This window comes from Aythya marila (assembly GCF_965140915.1).
Source record: "Aythya marila genome assembly, chromosome: 25".
NCBI lineage: Eukaryota > Metazoa > Chordata > Aves > Anseriformes > Anatidae > Aythya > Aythya marila.
In genome coordinates, this window is record NC_139066.1 from 3,546,201 (window position 1) to 3,563,409 (window position 17,209).

The 17,209-nt window shown below is 52.7% G+C and overlaps 1 protein-coding gene across 6 annotated transcripts in view; it reads left to right on the forward strand.

Moving 5' to 3' along the window:
• The window catches only part of KANSL1 (KAT8 regulatory NSL complex subunit 1), a 90,230-nt gene that overhangs the window by 7,972 nt on the left and 65,049 nt on the right, over positions 1–17,209 (forward strand). For 3 of the 6 annotated variants that reach the window (XM_082778912.1, XM_082778916.1, XM_082778917.1), the window contains exons 1-2: positions 184–334; positions 10,417–11,803. In XM_082778912.1, the coding sequence (XP_082635038.1) occupies positions 10,500–11,803 (1,304 nt within the window). In that variant the 5' untranslated portion in view covers positions 184–334; positions 10,417–10,499. Of the gene's footprint in view, positions 1–183; positions 335–688; positions 707–2,075; positions 2,118–10,416; positions 11,804–17,209 lie in introns of those variants that run through there. The other 3 variants (XM_082778915.1, XM_082778914.1, XM_082778913.1) reach the window with 3 other exon arrangements.

The following is a 17,209-nucleotide window of genomic DNA, read 5'->3' on the forward strand; positions in this document are numbered from 1 at the left end:
CGGGGCTGGGGGGGGGGCCGTGTGTGCGTGTGTGTGCCCCCCCTCCCTCTTTATATTTTTTATATTTTTTTTCTATTTTTTCTTTTCACCCCCTTTTTTTTTTTCCTCCTCTTTTTTTTTTTTTTTTTTTTTTTTTTGGCCCCCCCCCCTCCCCGGCTCCGCGCCCACCGAAGGGGGGGAAACGCGGGGGGGGGGGGCGGAGGGGGGGGGCAGGGCAGCGGCGCCGGCTGCGGCACCGCCGCCTTCCTCCTCCTCCTCCTCCTCCTCCTCCTCCTCCGGGCCCATTTTGTGCGGGGCCTCCCCCGGCGGACCGCGCTCGCCGCCCGATCACGTGGTAGGTGCCGCTCCGCGCCTCCCCCCCCACCCCCACCCCCCCCTCCCGCCAACCCCCCCCCCCTCCCCTCCCGGTTCTTTCCCCCCCCCCCCCCCCCCTCCCCTCCCGCCGCCGCCGCTGCCCCTTTGTTAGCGCCGCCGCGCCCCGACGGGCACCGGCGGCCGCCCCCGCCCCAACTTCTCCACCCGGCGGGAGGCGGCCCCCCCCCGGTCCATTTAACCCCCCCCCCCCGGTCTATTTAACCCTCCTTTTTCCCGTTTCACCCCCTCCTTTTTCCCGTTTCGCCCCCCCCGTTCTCCGTTTCGCCCCCCTCCCTTTCTATTCCCCCCCCCCCCCCCCCCCCCCCCTCCGTTTTCCCGGTGCCGCCGCTCGGTAAAGTATTACCGGGGGGGCTGCGGTGGTGGCGGGGGAAGCGGGGAAAAGGGGGGGGGCACCGGGAATTTGGGGGGTGGGACGGGAAAACGGGGGGGGTACCGGGGAGGGGGCACCGCGTGGAGCCCCGGGAGCGGGGTGGGGGGGGGGGGTGGTTGGGGGAAGGGGGGGGGGTGGGAGCTGTTTTTAGCCCTAGGGGGGGGTTAACGGGGGGCCGAAAGGGGGTGGGGGGGGGTGGGGGACAAGCGAAGTTTTCAAAGTAAACAGAAAATAAGGTTTTTAAAAAAAAAAAAAAAAATGGGAGAAAAAAATTGCATAACCTCCAGCTTGCAACACGCGGGCACGCTCGCCCCGGCCCCGCGTGGAAAAGGAGCCCGGGGGGGGGGCTCCCAGCGCCGCCGGGGGGGCTCCGGGGCTGTCAGCGGGGCCGGGGCTGTGGCACGGGGCTCCTGCCCCCGCTCCCGGGCTGTACAATAGCGTAATTTTTCATCTGGGTTTGATCTGCTAAGCCATTTTCCTGTATTTACTTTCCGGCTGCTTCTTTCTTTTTTTATTTTTTTTCTTTCTCTCTTCTTTTTTTTTTTTTTATTTTTTTTTTTGCCCTCTCCGGAGCGGCCCCGCCAACCCAAAATGCATTTTTTTTTTTTTTTTTTTTTTCTCAAAAAGCAGAGAGCGCGGCTCTCCCGAAAGGCTCTCGGTGAGCGGCCCGGCTGTTTACTTTCATCACGGGATTAGCATCTCCCGGTGCGTGCTCACCGAGAGAAATTCCCCTCCTTTGGACCGGCGCCGAAGGTCTTGGAAAAAGGCAAAATGCGGCGGCCGAAATTCCTGAAAAACGAAGGGTATTTGCTCCAAAAATCAAGGCGACCCGAGCTGCGATCTCCCTGCTAATTAAATTTGTGTACAGGTGGATCCGAGCGCGGGCTCTCCGCCGCCTGTTATGTAAAATGCCCTCGGATGACAAAACTGTAGTTTTCCATAAAAAGCGGTCAGGCTCTGGGAGGAACTGCAGCTTTTTTTTTTTTTTTTTCCTTTTTTTTTTTTGGGTTTGTTGGGGCTGACCGGTGCGTTTTTGCGCCGCTTTGGGCCGTTTCGGTGTTAGCGGTTACATCATGTCATGTGTTGCGTGCGGTGTGATTTGTGCCTCTAAAAATAAGGCGAGGTAAAAGCCGCGCCGCCGAGGGCTCCAGGGGGGTCCCGCTGCCGGGGGGGGGGGGGGGGTCCCTGGATCTCTCCGGGGGGGTCCTCCAGGGTGTTAGGAGCTCGGCAGGGCCCGTCCCGAACGTGGGAAGCGCCTTCCCTTTAAACCACATTTGTCCTTTTTATAGCCTTTGTTTTCATGGAGGAACCTCCGCTTCTCTCCCCCTTGCTTCAGCCTCTTCCTCCTCCCCGAACGCTCGCTGGCGCGCGGGTAAGAGCGGGGCGGCGGGCTGGCTTGGAGCCGCGGTCATTTCTTTAATTAAGAAGCCTCGATTAACGAAGAGGGGGGGAGACGGAGAGGGGTCGGAGGAGGTGTGGGGAAAGCCCCGGGCGCGTGGCTCCGGCTGTCCGCTGCCGGCCACCGTCGGGCCGAGCTCGGGGCGGCGTGGTTTTGGCGCGGGAGGGCTGGGTGCCACCGCGCTGCCAGGGTGGCACGGCCCCCAGCCGGGTCCCACGACAGCACCGGGGCCGAGCCGCGGTGCTTCGGCAGCAGTCGTTCCCTCTTCAGGCATGATAAAGCAGCGGATGAGCAGGCAGATGCGGCTGGGTTGATTCCTTGTGTGGTTTTTTGTTTTTGTTGTTTTGGTTTTTTTAATTTTTTTGTACTGCCGAATTCGAGTCTCGTCTGCCCTCGGAGCTCATTCGGTAACCGGAGACGTGGTGAAATTCTGACATCACAAAAGCCAGGGGGGAAAGCTGAGCACTTATTCGACCAAAGTCACTTCCTTTTGCCCTGTTTATAACTGTTTTTTTTTTTTTTTTTTTGTGAGTGTGTGTGTGTGTGAGAGCGCAACTGCCATTATCTAATGAACGCTCCGAACAAAGAATGTCTCTGGAGTTTCAGCACTCCACCCTCCTCCTGCTCAAGCAGCGAGCGGTGCGTGTCCTCAGGAGCCTCAAAAGGCTTTTCCAGGCAGGGGAGGACTAAACCTATAGCGGGGCAAAGACACGGCCTGAGGGCAGGGGTAAAGGTTTGGGACGGGGGAGAAAGGACGAGCAGCGTGGTGCCCTCCACCCCGCCCACAAAACTTCATCTATTTTTCCCCTTCCGATGGGAGGGTCTTAATATTTCTCTGGAACTACTTTTTTTTTTTTTTTTTTTTGCGAGTGTCAGTCGGTGATATCCCTGCCTGTCCCGTTTATCAGCAGCCGATTTTGTCTTTCTCGTTCGCTTTTTACTGGGCTGTGCGGGAAGCAGGTGGGCCAGCTTAAGCAAAAATGGGAGTTTAATTCAGTGGAAGTGGCTCGGTTGGATCATGTTGTGCTGAGACCCTGTGATATGTGACTTTGCACGTGTGTTCGGAGTGGTTGTAGCTTTGTTACAAGGAGCTGCTTGGTATCGGGACAGCCGGCATGGCAGGTGACAGGAGGAGCACCGTTTCCGCTGCTGCATTTTCTAAATACCACGTCCCAGCTCCAAACTTGCAGGAATACAGTGTCTGTCGGGACTGATGAGCGGAGCCAGCTCCAGAATGCCGCTTGCTTTGAGAATCCTTCCCTGCCCTGTAAGTAGCGGTTCAGCCGCATCTTCAAGGCTGCAGCTTTCTGTAACAAATAGTTGAAGCTGGAAGAAAAAGCTTTCTGTTTCTTCTCACCAGGCACAGGGTTGTCGCAGTCAAATCTGCGAGAGTCCTGGTGCTGTGGGGTTTGGTAAACACAATTCCTTTAAACCCCATGCGTGTCCTTCCAGCCTGAGTTCAGGCTGCTGCTTTTGGAAGAGGGCTGTGGATAAGTCCTGATCAGGTTTTAAAGAAAGGCAGAAAATAAGGGAAATAAGTTGGTTCCCCCCCCCAGCCCCCATATTTTGAACTCTTGTTAGCAGATGACTGCAGCAAAATGGGATATGCTAATAGGCGTGGAGACTTAATTCCAGGGGACAGAGTTTTGAGAGCACACTGTCTGAATTTAGTGGTGGAGCTGTGCTGTTTATCTAACAGAACAAGGAAAAAGGATAACAATTGCATCTGAAGAGAGGAAATGGGAGTAGCTGTCAGCCTCAACAGGCCACATCTTCATCTGTTACTTAATCTTTGGCTGCAAACTTTTTTTTTAGTGGATAATCAAGTGTTTAAAAAAACTAGCTATTAAAAAAAAATAATAATTGAGATAATCTGGTGTGATGTGGAGAGCTTTTCTGGATTTTTGGACCTTGGAGATGTTAGCAAAAGATGGACCTTAAAGACTTCTCATTTTCAGCTCTGTCAGACCTCACGATTCTCCTCTCTGAAATCTTCATAACTTCCTGTCGAGGTCTGCAGTGACAGGATACCATGGGAAGGGTTACCAGCGAGTTGCCTTACGCTGAATGAGAAACAGCAAAAAAGTGAGTTCAGGCTGTAGTCGTGGCCCATAAAAAGAAACCTGTGCTGTGTGATCAGGCATCATCTTCCATTCAGTGAGCATCTCTGTTCTGGAGTTCGTGTCGGCTTGGCTTTAGTAGCTGCCATGGCAGTCCTGCTGGATTTGTTCTCTCTGCTGTGAGATCTGAGGAGTAATAAAAGCTGAGATCTGCAGTTAGCTGAGCATACGTATCCGGAGAGCTCTCATGAACTCCATTCAATGTAAGGTATTTAAACCCAGCGGGAGGCTGGCCTGCCAGATTGGGCAGGGATCGAGTGGTTGGGATGCTTAATTCTGCTCCTCTGGCCTGTTGCTTCGTGGTGGAGAGCAGTTAACACGACAGCAGTTAACACAAGGCTTCTAGTGACAGTCCTTGGGCAGCATTTAAAACACCAAGGATCAAGGTGGTACCGTTTACAGGGCAGGGGTTTTGAGTTTTGGTTAAAAAATAAAAAATAAAAAAAATAAAAATCCTTGTATGCTTTTGCACAGAGGTGGATATAACAGCACCTACTGAATGGAAATGTGTCTTTAAACTGAAGAGGCAATTCTGTTTTTTGTTTAACTTGCTCTCTGAGTCCTGAGTTCAGGTTTTCATATTTCCTGGGCAACTTGCCCAGATTATGCGAAAGAAAAACAAAATCTCTCTGATACTGGATGAGGGGGGAGACCTGGATTTAATAATTAAAGCTTGTTTTTTGTCTTTGTTAGTACTCTGTCAGACTGCTGCTTTCTGCAAATGTCCCACTATTGTTTTTTAAACCATGCTGCTTTATATTTGGCTGTAGAAAACAACTTTGCTCTGAAGAGTAACCTAAAAGCAAGGGGTATTTTTATCTCCAGACGCTTCGTTTACCCGGTGAAGTCATTCTTGCTTCAAATTATTTGACTTTCCATACTTTTGATTAGGGAGATGACAGTTAATTTGGCTTTGTGGATGTTTTTTTTTTTTTCGTTTTCTGACATTGTATTGATAAGAACTCTTCTACCTTAAATTATGCAAAGCATGGGGAGTTTTATTTATATCTGGTAGGAATTCAGACATAACAGAGAACTGCACTTGAAGAAGGAGACCTCAGGTTGCTGGTTTTGAAGTCGAAGGAAGACCCTGCCACTTCTGTGGACCAGCTTCTATTTTAATCTTGAGGGCTTCTGCTTGGAAACAAAGGCTATAAAATTGGAGCTTAGTAATTCCTTCTTCTTTGCTGTAGAGCAGAAGTACAATTCCCTGGGAAGTTAATGTTAAAATAGTTATTTTTCCCTGGTTGACTAGGAGCTGGTCTGTTGCGTTAATATACACAGAAGATACTTAGGGATATATTTTTAAAATCTGCAGTTCTTCAGTATGTTCTTCACCTTTTTCATTCTTTCTGTAAAAAAAGAGAAGAGGAAAAAGGGGCCCATTTCCCAAATGTAGGTCATTACAGGCACGCTGGCTGCCAAACTGCATGTGACCACTGGGTTATCGATAACTTCATCGTCCTGTACTTGCCTGTCACGTTTTCTTAAAGCTTTGAGAGTTACTTCTGTGAATCTCTCCCTAAATTCATAGACATCTGTCTGACAACCATAAAATGTTGAGGGGTGATACAAGAGGCGTGGAGGGGATCTGCTGTGCGTGTTGTGCAGTATTGTTATTAAACAGTATTTCTGGGCTCAGGGGGTTGGCTTCGTGTTGAGTGCCTGCATTTTACGTTGCTCTGTGGGGTTAGGAGCTCAGATGCCGCCTTTCGGCCGCAGAATGGGGTATGAGGGGATTTCATCCTCACAAAGTTTCTTCTCAAAGCTGGTTGTGACCCCGCAGGCTGCGGAGCTGCCTGGGCATGGAGGAGGTGAGGGGGGAAGTGGGAGCCGGCCTGGTGCTCGCTTCCCTTGGGGTCTCTTTATCTGCACGGCCTTCGGCTCGGAGGGACCCTCCCTCAGCACCCGATGTGAGGTGCTGAGCCCCCACGTGTGGCCCCCGCTGCCAGGACGTGGAGCTGAGGGGGCTGGAAGGTGGTCACGGTGCCAGGTGTGAAGAGACTTTGATGCCTGGCCCTTCGTGCACGCATTGAGCTCTGTGTGGGTTCCCATAACCTCCTCTGTCCCCATTTCTAACACAAAGAGTAGGAAAAGGGCATGTCCCGAAGTGGGTTTGGAGGAGATCTGGGGCAGCGAGGGGGCCTCGAAGCCCTCACAGAGCAGCCCCGGCCTGCTTGGGCGCGTGGTGAAAGGGGAGATGGTGACGTTCACATGCGGAATTCCCTCCTTGTGAGGGTTCAAATGGCAATTTGGGGAATTCAGACTGACAGGAGGTGGCTGTGAGCGGTGCCAGCGGGTGGCAAGGCCGCCTGTGGGGCTGGAGGTGTGTGTGGGGTGGCCAAGGCCTGGGGGCAGCCGGGTGGCAAGGCCCCTGGTGCTTGGAGCCCTCCGCTTCTTGTGAGCCTTCCTGCGAGCACAGGTGCTTGGTTTCTCCCCCCTCCCGAAACTCCCGTCGCAACTTCTCAGAGAACAAAAACTCCCCGTGTCCGTTCAGGGCTTATATCATGAGGCGTTGCACAAACCGGTGTGCTTGGAAAGCCAGTTCTCCTTTCAAGGGCCGGCTCTAAAATTGAGTTTCCAAACCTGGCGAAGTCGGCGTGCTGCAGGAAGATCGTTTTCGGGGGCGTTGCGACCCGACGGCCGCTGCGGCGGCAGCGTGACCGGCCCCCGTCCTCGTGCTTCTCCTACCCTCCTGTCGTTTCCTCGGCCTTGCCGACTCTTTTCCCTTTGCTCTGATTTTTGGGAGGCGGGTGAGGATTTGAATGCGAGCGCCGTGCACGTGGGGCTGTGGCTGGAGCCACCTGACCGAGTCGGCCCGGTGACTCGCCTCCCTCGGTGGCCTGGCTCGTGCTCCTCAGGAAGCTTGGGCGAGCTACGGTTACCCTGTTTTTAACTGCTGTGCTACAGCCTTTCATCTTTCCTCTGTTAATTAACGCTAACTGCTTTGCCAGTGCTCTAGTTTTGAAGTGAAAAATCAAGGATGTGCTTGTGGATTCGGAGCGCTGCTCTCAGGCTGGCTGTGCGTCGCCCTTCCAGAAGAAGCTCCTTTTTGGGGGGTTTTGAAGCAAAATCCAGGCCGAGGCGTGCGTGAGGGTGGTGCTGTGGCTGCTGAGGGCAGGTGTGGAGTTTGTGGTGCTCTCCAAGCCCTGTTGTGGACATTGGAGCGGGCTTCTCCTGAGGGCCATGAGCCTGCCAGCTCCGGTGCTTGGAGTCGCAGGCCCTTGGTGGAGGAATACCAAAAAATGGGACCTGTGGGCGCTGGCATTGATCTTGGTGGGTGACAGCAGCTCAGGGAGAACTTTGCAGCATGGTTTGAGTCCCAGGGGCAGGCAAGGTTCAGGCTGGTGGGGTGGGTTGTTAGAGTTACTGCCAGATCGCTCCCAGAGCCGCTCAGAGCTCCTCGGGCTGTGTCCGTGTGTCCCTGACCCCTGCTCCTCGTCCCCTCACTCACCTCCGAGGTGCCTCCTGCCCTCTCCCCCCAGTTTTGGAGGAAGGAGGTAGAGATGCTGTGATGGGGCTGTAATAACAAGCAAAACCCACGAGCAGAGCCAAGGGGGAAGCACGCTCACAGATGTTCGGAGCGCTTCTTCCCAAGGCTGCTCAGAGCAGTAGGGAGCTAAGTCAGTGTTAGGGAAACACGGTTTTTAAGGATTTAAATAAAAAGCCATGCACCCAATACTTCTGGAGGTCATCTGTAAGCTACCAGAGCAAAGCCTTACTCTGAAGGGTGTCTTCCCGGGCTTCAGAAGGGTTGAAATGTTGTGCACCCAACTCAGAGTGAAGGCGGGGGGGTTGCTCTGGCTTGGGAGGAGGCTTTTCTCTTTAAAGCGAGTTTGCTAACCTGGAGGAAGAGGCAGCATGAAAGTTTTGCTTCCCTTTTCTTACTTCTCTTAATTTAACTGAAGTTGATGACCTACAAATTTACTCCGAAATCCTTTTCAGCCCTGGTAAACTTCAACGGCTGCAGCGCGGTGCGGACGTGTCCGCAGTGAATCGCTGCCCCCTGCACCAGGCGTGGATTTTTCTGCTCTTTTGCAGTGAGGGCGTTCACAAAGCTGCTCTCATTCCCTTGTGATGTTACGGTGGCAGTCGTGGTGAAGAGCACTGATCCAGAGCCTCCCTTTGCAAGGCAGGCCAGCGTGATCCTGCTGCCTGCTTCATTCCCTCCTGGTATTCATGTCTGGTTGGAGGTCTTGGTAGGAGGCTGGAGTGGGGGAAGTCCTTTATTCCGGCACTCTTCCTCCCTCCTCTCCCAAGGGCATCTTAGCTACAAGTGGAAAGTTCCCTGCAGGTTCCTTTTTTTTTTGTTTCTGCCCCGAAGAGTCATCATCATTATTTATGGACCCAAACGATGACTTCAAAACTATTTTCAGTGCGATGTACATTAAATTTTCAGGTGTGCAGCGTACTTTCTTTTCAGTGGGGACAAAGTATAGCTGATTACAAAAGAGGTTAAGTTCTGTCAGCAGGGGACTTCTGAAGTCTGAACTCATCCCTAGTAGCTCTGTGCTTGTTTTTTAACCAGTTCCCCTACGAGTGTCTCCTTTTTCCCTATTGTCTTCCTCTGTGCCACCCTTCTGCGTGCTGGGCAAGCATGAGCAGGACTGGAGGTGGTGAGTTGTGGACCTGGCAAGAGTATCAGCGATCCGTTTGGAAAAGGTTTCATCTCTACTGGTCTTGCTCTGCTTTATTTTTGGGAAGTAGAGCCCCAACCTGCACGGGGGAGAGCTGGGGTTGCTCTCGGGTTGCTCCTGGTCTGACCTGAGCACCCTGCTCGATTCCCAGTTGGTGAAGGAGGTCGAGATGCTCATCTTGCAGTGCTTGAAGGTCCACGAGGAGGAGGGTAGAGCTCTGAGAGCAGACACGAGTGGGAATTAAACCAGAGGTTGCCTTAATTGTTTGGTCTTACACAGGGGAGCAACGTCGGTGCAGCCGAACAAGGCCCAAACCAAAGCTGCCTGCTGAATTTTGCTCGTTCAACATCTTCAAACTTGTCACAGGATAAGCGAGGACTATCTAATGGTGTATTAATTTGGTCATTGGGGTGCGTTAATGAACAGCTACAACAAGCTTATGCAAATTTATGTGAAATTAGAGGATTGGCATTATCAGGCAAGACATCAGGGCGATTCCGTGTTATTAGCTTGACATTGAAACAGCTTGTGAAGGAGCTGCACAACTTCTGCAGCGCAAGGAGGGTAAAGTAACTCGTACTGTTAGCACAGCCTGTCCTGGGGGCTCTGTGAAGGCAGTTGGAACAAAAAAAGGCATTAAAATTGCTGATGCTTAATGGTAAAGGAAGTAGGTAAATTATTAGAAACTTGATGTCTAGGGAAAAAAAAAAAGGTTGCAGTGGATATGAATGAAATGCCTTTGGTTATTTTTCTTGTTTGATCTAGTTGAGTTAAGCCAGCGGCTCACTATTATGGCCAGTGTAGAAGTGCTCCGTCATGGTGCGTGTGAGTTAATCTTTATCCATGTTTTTGAAAGAGAAATGGAAATAGCTAACGCTGGAAATCACCTGGCTTATTCGGAAATGAACTTCTGGGAAAGTAGGCTTCATACACAGCAGGGAACCGGCTTCATTGAAGTCCAGGGCTCGCTCTCAGGGAAGCGATGGGGTTCCCAGCCCCTGTGGGATTGCGGGGTTTCTTTAGCTACTGGGATTTGGAGCATATGGAGATTTCTTCCCCTCAGACCCTGTCTCTGTTGCACGTTCCAGTTCTGCGTTGTCACTTCTTACACCTGAGTTGGCAGCAGAAGTAGTGAAAAGTTTTTTATAGGCACAGCTCAAGGATTTTCAAGAGAAAGTTGGCGAGCCGGTGGCACTGAGCAGTGCGCTGAGGGTACCCAGAGCCAAACCTTTCACAAAGGCCTGGAAGGATGCGGGTGTGCTCGGTGGATGGTCTGTGAGATGAGGGCAGTCGTTAGAAGCACCAGCTCGGGAAGATCCTCGGGGCCAGCTCGCGTGTTGCTGCTTCTGTCCTAACCCTGCTGGCACCTGGGTGGCTCCGCTCGGCACGGGGCTGGTGGTGGCAGGGGGAGGATGGCGCGCCCGTTGAGTCGGTACCTCTGGTTGCTGTTGTCTTGCTTATGGCATCCGATGTAAGTGCAGTGCCTCACTGTCTCCTTCTCCTTCTCTTTTGCAGGCTGTCCTCAGGAGAGGCAGTGGGAGGCAGTGGAGCTGGCCTCGGCACCGGGAGAGGCTGGACTTCCCGTCTCTCTGTGCTGAATGGCTGCGATGGCGCCCGCTCTCACTGACGCAGCAGCTGAAGCTCACCACATCCGATTCAAGCTGGCTCCCCCGTCCTCCACCTTGTCGCCTGGCAGTGCCGAGAGCAACGGCAACGCCAACAACATCCTCCTGGCTGCCAACGGCACCAAAAGGAAAGCCATTGCTCCGGAGGATCCCAGTTTAGATTTCCGAAACAACCCCACGAAGGAAGAGCTGGGCAAGCTGCAGCCGCTAGTGGCCTCTTATCTCTGCTCGGATGTTACATCTGTTCCTTCAAAAGAGCCTCTGAAGCTGCAAGGAGTCTTCAACAAGCAGACAGTCCTTAAATCTCACTCTCTATTATCTCAGTCCTTCTTGAAAACAAGCGATCTGTTGGGGAGGCAACCGGTGTTGGAATTTACTTTGGAGAATCTAAAAACAATGAGTACTAATAGCCAGCCACCTCTCCCGCAAGCGCCTGTGAACGGCTTGGCCAAGAAATTGGCCAAAAGTACCAATTCAGACCATGAAAACTCGAGTGCTCTGAATGGTGGGAAGTGTGCTCCTCCTGCCGCTGCCCTCCAGGGCGTTGACTATAACGCAGGGGGTTCCGAATCAGGGGATTTGAAGACCGGGTTGACCAATTGCACTCTTCCACACCGAAGCCTTGATGCCGAGCACACGACTCCGTTTAGCAATAATAGCACTGCAAACAAATCTTCCCTTAATTCCATGGAGCAGCAGCGGGTGCTCGAGGGTGGCAGTGGGGAGAGCAGGTTGCCCGGTGCTGCTGGCCACTCAGACTTCGGGAGCGGTAAGTCGGAGGAGCAGAAACCTTCTCTGCTGGCCGGTTACCACAGTGCTCTCGACTCCGAGATGAGGACGAGGGCATTGCTGCGACGGCAGGCAGACATCGAGAACCGGGCTCGCAGGCTGCAGAAGCGCTTGCAAGTGGTGCAGGCGAAGCAGGTGGAGAGGCACATCCAGCAGCAGTTGGGTGGCTTCTTGGAGAAAACTCTGAGCAAGCTCCCGACCTTGGACCCCCTCAGGCATCGGAGCCAGTTGATGTTGACCAGAAAGGCAGAAGCAGCTTTGAGGAAAGCTGCGAGCGAGACAGTTACTTCAGAAGGCCTAAGCAGCTTCTTGAAGAGCGACTCGATATCGGAAGAACTGGAGAGATTCACGGCCAGTGGTATGGCCAACTTGAGATCCAGCGAACAAGCGTTTGACTCGGATGTCACTGACAGCAGCTCGGGAGGAGAGTCTGACGTTGAAGAGGAGGAACTGACCAAAGCAGACCCAGAACAACCCCACGTACCGCTGTAAGTAGCAGTCGTGCTTTGCCTTACCGCTGGCAGGGGGGAGAGCAAGGGGAAAGGTGGCAGATGGAGAATCTGGATTTTGTAGGAACACCTTTCTCTTCTAATGGGCTTAGATCAAAGAAATAATTGTTAAAATCAGTGTGGTGTGATCTGTGGCACACTTCTAGCTCAGGCAGCGCATGGTGCGCTAAAGTTAAAATCCTCCATGCGTCCTGCAGCCCTTGGTGTTCCTTCAGAGCAGCAAGTCCTGGAAAGAGGCTGGCTGGAGCAGCTCAGGCATGCTGCAGGTACAAACCTGAAATACTATGAGCAGTTCTCTCTGCTCTCTTGCTTATGTGTTGGCCCTGTCCCCAAAATGAAATATTTGTCTTTTTACAATGGGGACCTTTGTTGTAAACCAGTTATGTAAAGTAAGGCCAGCCTGAATCTTCACTGACTGCAGACTGGTGATGGTTTTTTATTTATTTCTTATATTTTTTGGTTAAACTGCCTGGGGGTAAAAAAAAAATCTTAAAGGATTTGGGCTGAGTGGCAGTAGAAGTGTAAAGTGAGTGTGTCGTCTTCCTTAACCTCTGGGAAGTCACTGTTGGGAATTTTCTTATTATTTGTGATGAGTTGCATTAGATGATGACAGCGGCTAATAGGTTGCTAACTGGATCCTGTTTGCCAAAGTCTTAGCTGTCAACCTGTGTGTGGAGGAGGAAAACCCGCATCAAGGAAAACGGTCTTGAGACAGGTCAAGGAACAAGGGAAACTTTTCTCCCAAAGAAAAGCATCTGTCCTGGGATTGCTTATCAGGGTAGTTTTGAACAAATCTCTTAAAAGGCCGCGTTGTGTGTTTGGGCTGTGTGAAATGTTGCTTGCCTCAGCAGATCGGTTCCATCCCGGTTGACCCTCGGGCTGAAGCACAGACAGAAAGCTCTGCACGGCCACAGTGCTCCTCCCTGGCTGGGGACGCTGTTGGTATACCCGCGCTGTTCTGGGTTTGTGCAGGTAGCTGTGGAGAACTGGCTGAATGTATTTTGATTCCTGTTGTCCAAAGTCACGTTTATGGCCGGTCAAGTGCCGTGACATAAATCTCACTGAAGTAGGCAGGTGGACACGGACAGCGTGCGTACTTGGTACCTTGGAGCGTCCCACAGAAAACACGCTCGCGTGATAAGAGCTAATAAACATGTATATTGCGGCTCTCAGGCATTAAATTCCAGCTGAATTTCACATTGTTTTTGGGATGTTAGCATTAGGTGAATTTCTGTATGTGAAGTCTTTAACTCTAGATGAGTTCAGCGCGGAGCTAGCAGCTGGGCATGTGATCTGTGCTGGTTGGGCACAGGCTTTTGGCCCTGGTGCTGGTAGCAAAGAGTTGGGTAACTTCATTCCCGTTGTATAACATCCCCAAACTTACTGTGTTGGGCTTAGTAGTGAAGTTGAATTCAGAAGCGTTGTAGCTCTTATTGGAGGTGGCACTCGACACTATTGTCTGTCCAAAGCAATATTAAATTTTCCACGTTGCGGGTTTCGTAGGTTCCCGTGTCGTCGAGCAAAGTGAAGTCCCTGTGCCGCTCGTCGCAATCCCCAGAGGAAGTGCAGTATTCAGAGACACGACGCGTGAAATTCTTTGCTGACTTTTCTGCCCTTTCTGTTAGTCATGCCTTGCCATTCCCCGGCCTCCCGAGTACTCGTTAAAAGCCAAAGATTTGTAAAGCCAATAAAAAGAATGATCCTTCTGTTGTCTGCTGTTTCAGAAGCCGCTGTGTACGCACAGTGGCATCTAGGCCAGGCCCACCAAGCCTAGTTTAAAGTTTACGCCTCTGGGGATTTACTAATTGCTCTTTCCAGCATCGACCGTCCTGTTGGTGCGAGCGCTTTGACGTTGGGTCTCATGAGCTCTGGTGCTGCTGAGGCTGAATGCGCGTTTGTGCTCCTTACCCAAACTCCTGGAGTCGAGCTCGGGAGCTGGTGCACGCGGCTGAACGTCCGCGAGCAGCGCGGTGGCAGGAGGGGGAAGAGCTGCCTTGGGCCAGCTGCTTGTACAGAGGCGTTGTTTGGGGTTTGTGTGAGCGCAGAGGGGCAGAGGCTTGTCGCAGGCTTGCTCAAGTACAGCTGGGTTTTGCAGCTTGAAGAATTTATTTATTATTGGGAAGACTTTTATTGTATTCATAATTTTAGCAGGGAGACAGAGTATGGTAATGGGTGCGAAAACTTTGCCTGATCCCCCAGCCGGGTTCCCGTGGTTGGGTATTGTTTCTGGCTGCTCCTTCCTTCCCCCAAGGACTCGCTTGCTGCCTTCTCGCTCCCTAGCGAGAGTGACTCTTCAAATCCTGACTCTTCAAATCCTGCGTCTGGCTGGCAGCGAGCGGCCGAGTCGCTGCCCGCCTCTGGGACCGAAGTAGAAGCATGCAAAAGAAACAAAGACCTGTTTACATCATGCTGAGATAAGAGCTGACCTTTGAGTTTTTCTGGCACGGTGGCATTCCAGAATCACTATCTGGTCAAGGACAGACTTGAAGCATTCGCGCTGCTCAGGCCTGGTCTTGGCTGTAGAGGCAGCGTCTCGGCGGGGATCGCAGCTCCCCGTAGCAGTAGGCGCGCACCAGGACTCGCTGGGTCCTCCTAAAGCTGCCTGGGAAGGCGCTGCCATTGGAGCAGATAACCAGGCCAGCGTGTAATGCATAAACAAAGCAGGGAGGTATTCGTTACACCTTCTTTTTTGGGAAGCCCTGCCAGCTATGGGCTTGGTTTAATGAGCTGCTCTTGGCTCCCATGCGGCTAACGCGGAACCAAGTGCGTGCGGGCTGGGCCGGCTCTTGGTGCACAGCTGCAGACGTCCCTGGCTCAAGGACCCCCCCGCTGCCTTCATTTGCCCTCAGATTAACCATAAGCAGCGATTTGCTTCACAGCTAAGAGCCTCAGAGGTGTTGCTTCAGAAGCGTGCTTGGTGGCGGGGATGGGAGCAGCAGGCACAGTGCCTCGCTTCGTGGTGGCACAGCCAGGTTGGAGCCTCCCCTGTCAACAACTGCTCTGATTTTTGACCGTAGGCAGCAGCCTCCTGCCTCTTTGAAACCTGTGGGGCTTTGAAAGGGCCCAAACTGCTGTCAGAGCGATAGGATCGGGGGCTGCTGATTGTGAAAGGTGCCTTGGAGCCAGGCGCACGGATTCCCCCCGGCGCTGGAGGGCTGCTGGTGGTGGGGGCTCTGGCTTGTGCAATTGAGCGAGGGTTTAGCGAGTTACCCAAGCCCTGGTATTTCTGCCGCCCTGTGCTCGTGGCTGTAAGAGTGGGAAATGTTTCACGTGCACGTGTATCCGTAGGAGCTGCCTTCCTCGGTCTGGCTGGTTTCTTTGACTGCCTTGCGTTTGGCTGTGGGGTGGTTTCCCCAGGAGCCGACAGCTATTTCTGGCTGATGAGTTACCTGCGCCGAGCACAATGCGGTCATCAGCCGGGAAGCGATGTGGGAGGCAGCCTCTGCTCCCCAAATTCGGCCTGAGAATCACAGGAACATTCTGAAAAGGTACTGGAAACAAATATTCAATGGCAACTTGGCTTTTTTTTTTTTAGTTTGGATTTCTTACCTGGAGTGTCTGCTGGGAGGGAGGCCAAGTTTTAGGGACTGGCTTCTCAACGCCACCTCCTCCAGGGGCCAGGCAGTGCCGTGCCTTGGGTCGGGGCTGTTCCGACGCCTCTGGCCGCGATGCCGTAGCACGCTTTGTAATTATCCCCTGTGCTGGTGGGAAATCCAAGCACCTTCTGCACTGCAGTGTTGCAGTGAATCATTCCCCAGCCTGGGAGCTTATGTGCTGGCTCCTCCCTCGTGCTGTGTCGCGTCACCCTGCCTGCAGCTCGGGATTGCTGGACCCGGAGTAGTGCTGAAGGTTTTTCGCTAATAAATGCTTTTTGTCAGCACCGATTTCAAAGCCCTGTGTTGGAGAGGAATGCCTGTGGTGCTTGCATTAGGGGTCGTTGGAGGGGCAGGTGCAGTCGGTGCATCAGTGGGCTGAGGAATTAGAATTTAGAAATGCAGATTTTTCTCCCTTGGTTTTATTTTTCAAGTGAGAGCGTGAGAAGGTAGCCTCGAGGGCTATTAAAGAACGTTTCTCATGGCGGTGACTTCACGGAGCAGCAATTTGGGTGGCAGATCCCCCTCTGCAGAGACCAAGGACACTTTTCCTGCTGGTCTCCAGGATGTTTCACTTGCTCTGATCTATGCAGAGCAATCATAAAACTCTCTCTACTCTCTATGATTTATTTTTTTTTCAGTTACCTGCTCATGTTTTTGTGGTGTTTTTCTTGTTCTTGACCTCGTTGTGTTCGTAGGTACGGACTGCAGCACAGTTCCTGACCTTCTGGTTCTCAGCAGTGTATGAACATCTGTACATATCACACCCAAATTGCTTGTGACCCGCCTGCTGCTGGCCAAGGGTGATGCCCCTCAAACGTCTTTTGCTTGGGAAGGGAGCGAAAGAGCAAATCCTGAGCACGTGCTCGCTCTGCGTGTGAAAGCAGAATAGCAGGGAGCAGTTCATTGTTCAAAACTGCTTAATCAGGTATCCCCAGTAAGTAGGACACTGTGCGAGTCCCTCTTGCTTTTAAGAAAAGAGGGCAAATGAGAACGCTGCTTGAAAAAGATCTTAAGGAAAGGGAGTGCTGCTGCTGCTGCTGGAAACACGGTCAGAGCACACTGTGCCGAGGTGCAGGGGATGCCCAGCGAGCTGCTCCAGGCTTTTTGTTCCAGCCTGGTCCCCACGCAGACCTCCCTGGAGTACGCACGGGAGCTTGGGTGTCCTACCAGGTCCTCCTGTTGCCATCTGCAGAGCTTCGTTAAGGTCGTGTGGGTTTTCACCCTGCAATGGGTTTGTTTCACTCCATCTCCCTGGGCTGAAGTCGCGGCTGTGTCAGAGGGGACCCAAACAGGAGGGTATCGGTGCTGGGTCACAGTCAGGGTGCTGTGCTGCAGGAAAACCTTCCCATCCAGGTGGCTGAGCGCCGACAGAGCTGCTTCCTCCAGGGCTGGTGCTGCCGCCTGCCCTACAAACCCTCCCCTGCCTCTCCCATGGGTGCCTGCCCTGGGTGCTGCTGGGTGGCTGCGCGGAGCAGCAGCACGTGGGTGTGCATCACCCGTCTGCTACATCACCCATCTCCTTCAGCTCTTTTCCCCTTGCTGGGTCACATTTCTGCTGGATTTTAGGCTGTGGGGCTGTGCTGGGCTCGTGTTTGAAGGGTAACGTGGAGGGCTGGGGATGATTTGGGGTTGCCTGGAAGTCACACCTTGTCCTTACAGCCCTGCCCCAGGGGGGCAGCCAGGAGGAACGAATGGGCTCTCGCTCAGGTATTTCAGGACTTGTGGGTGATGCTTTGGATAGGTTTGGATAAACATTCACTTTACTTTGCGTTGGGAAAAGTTTGTCACA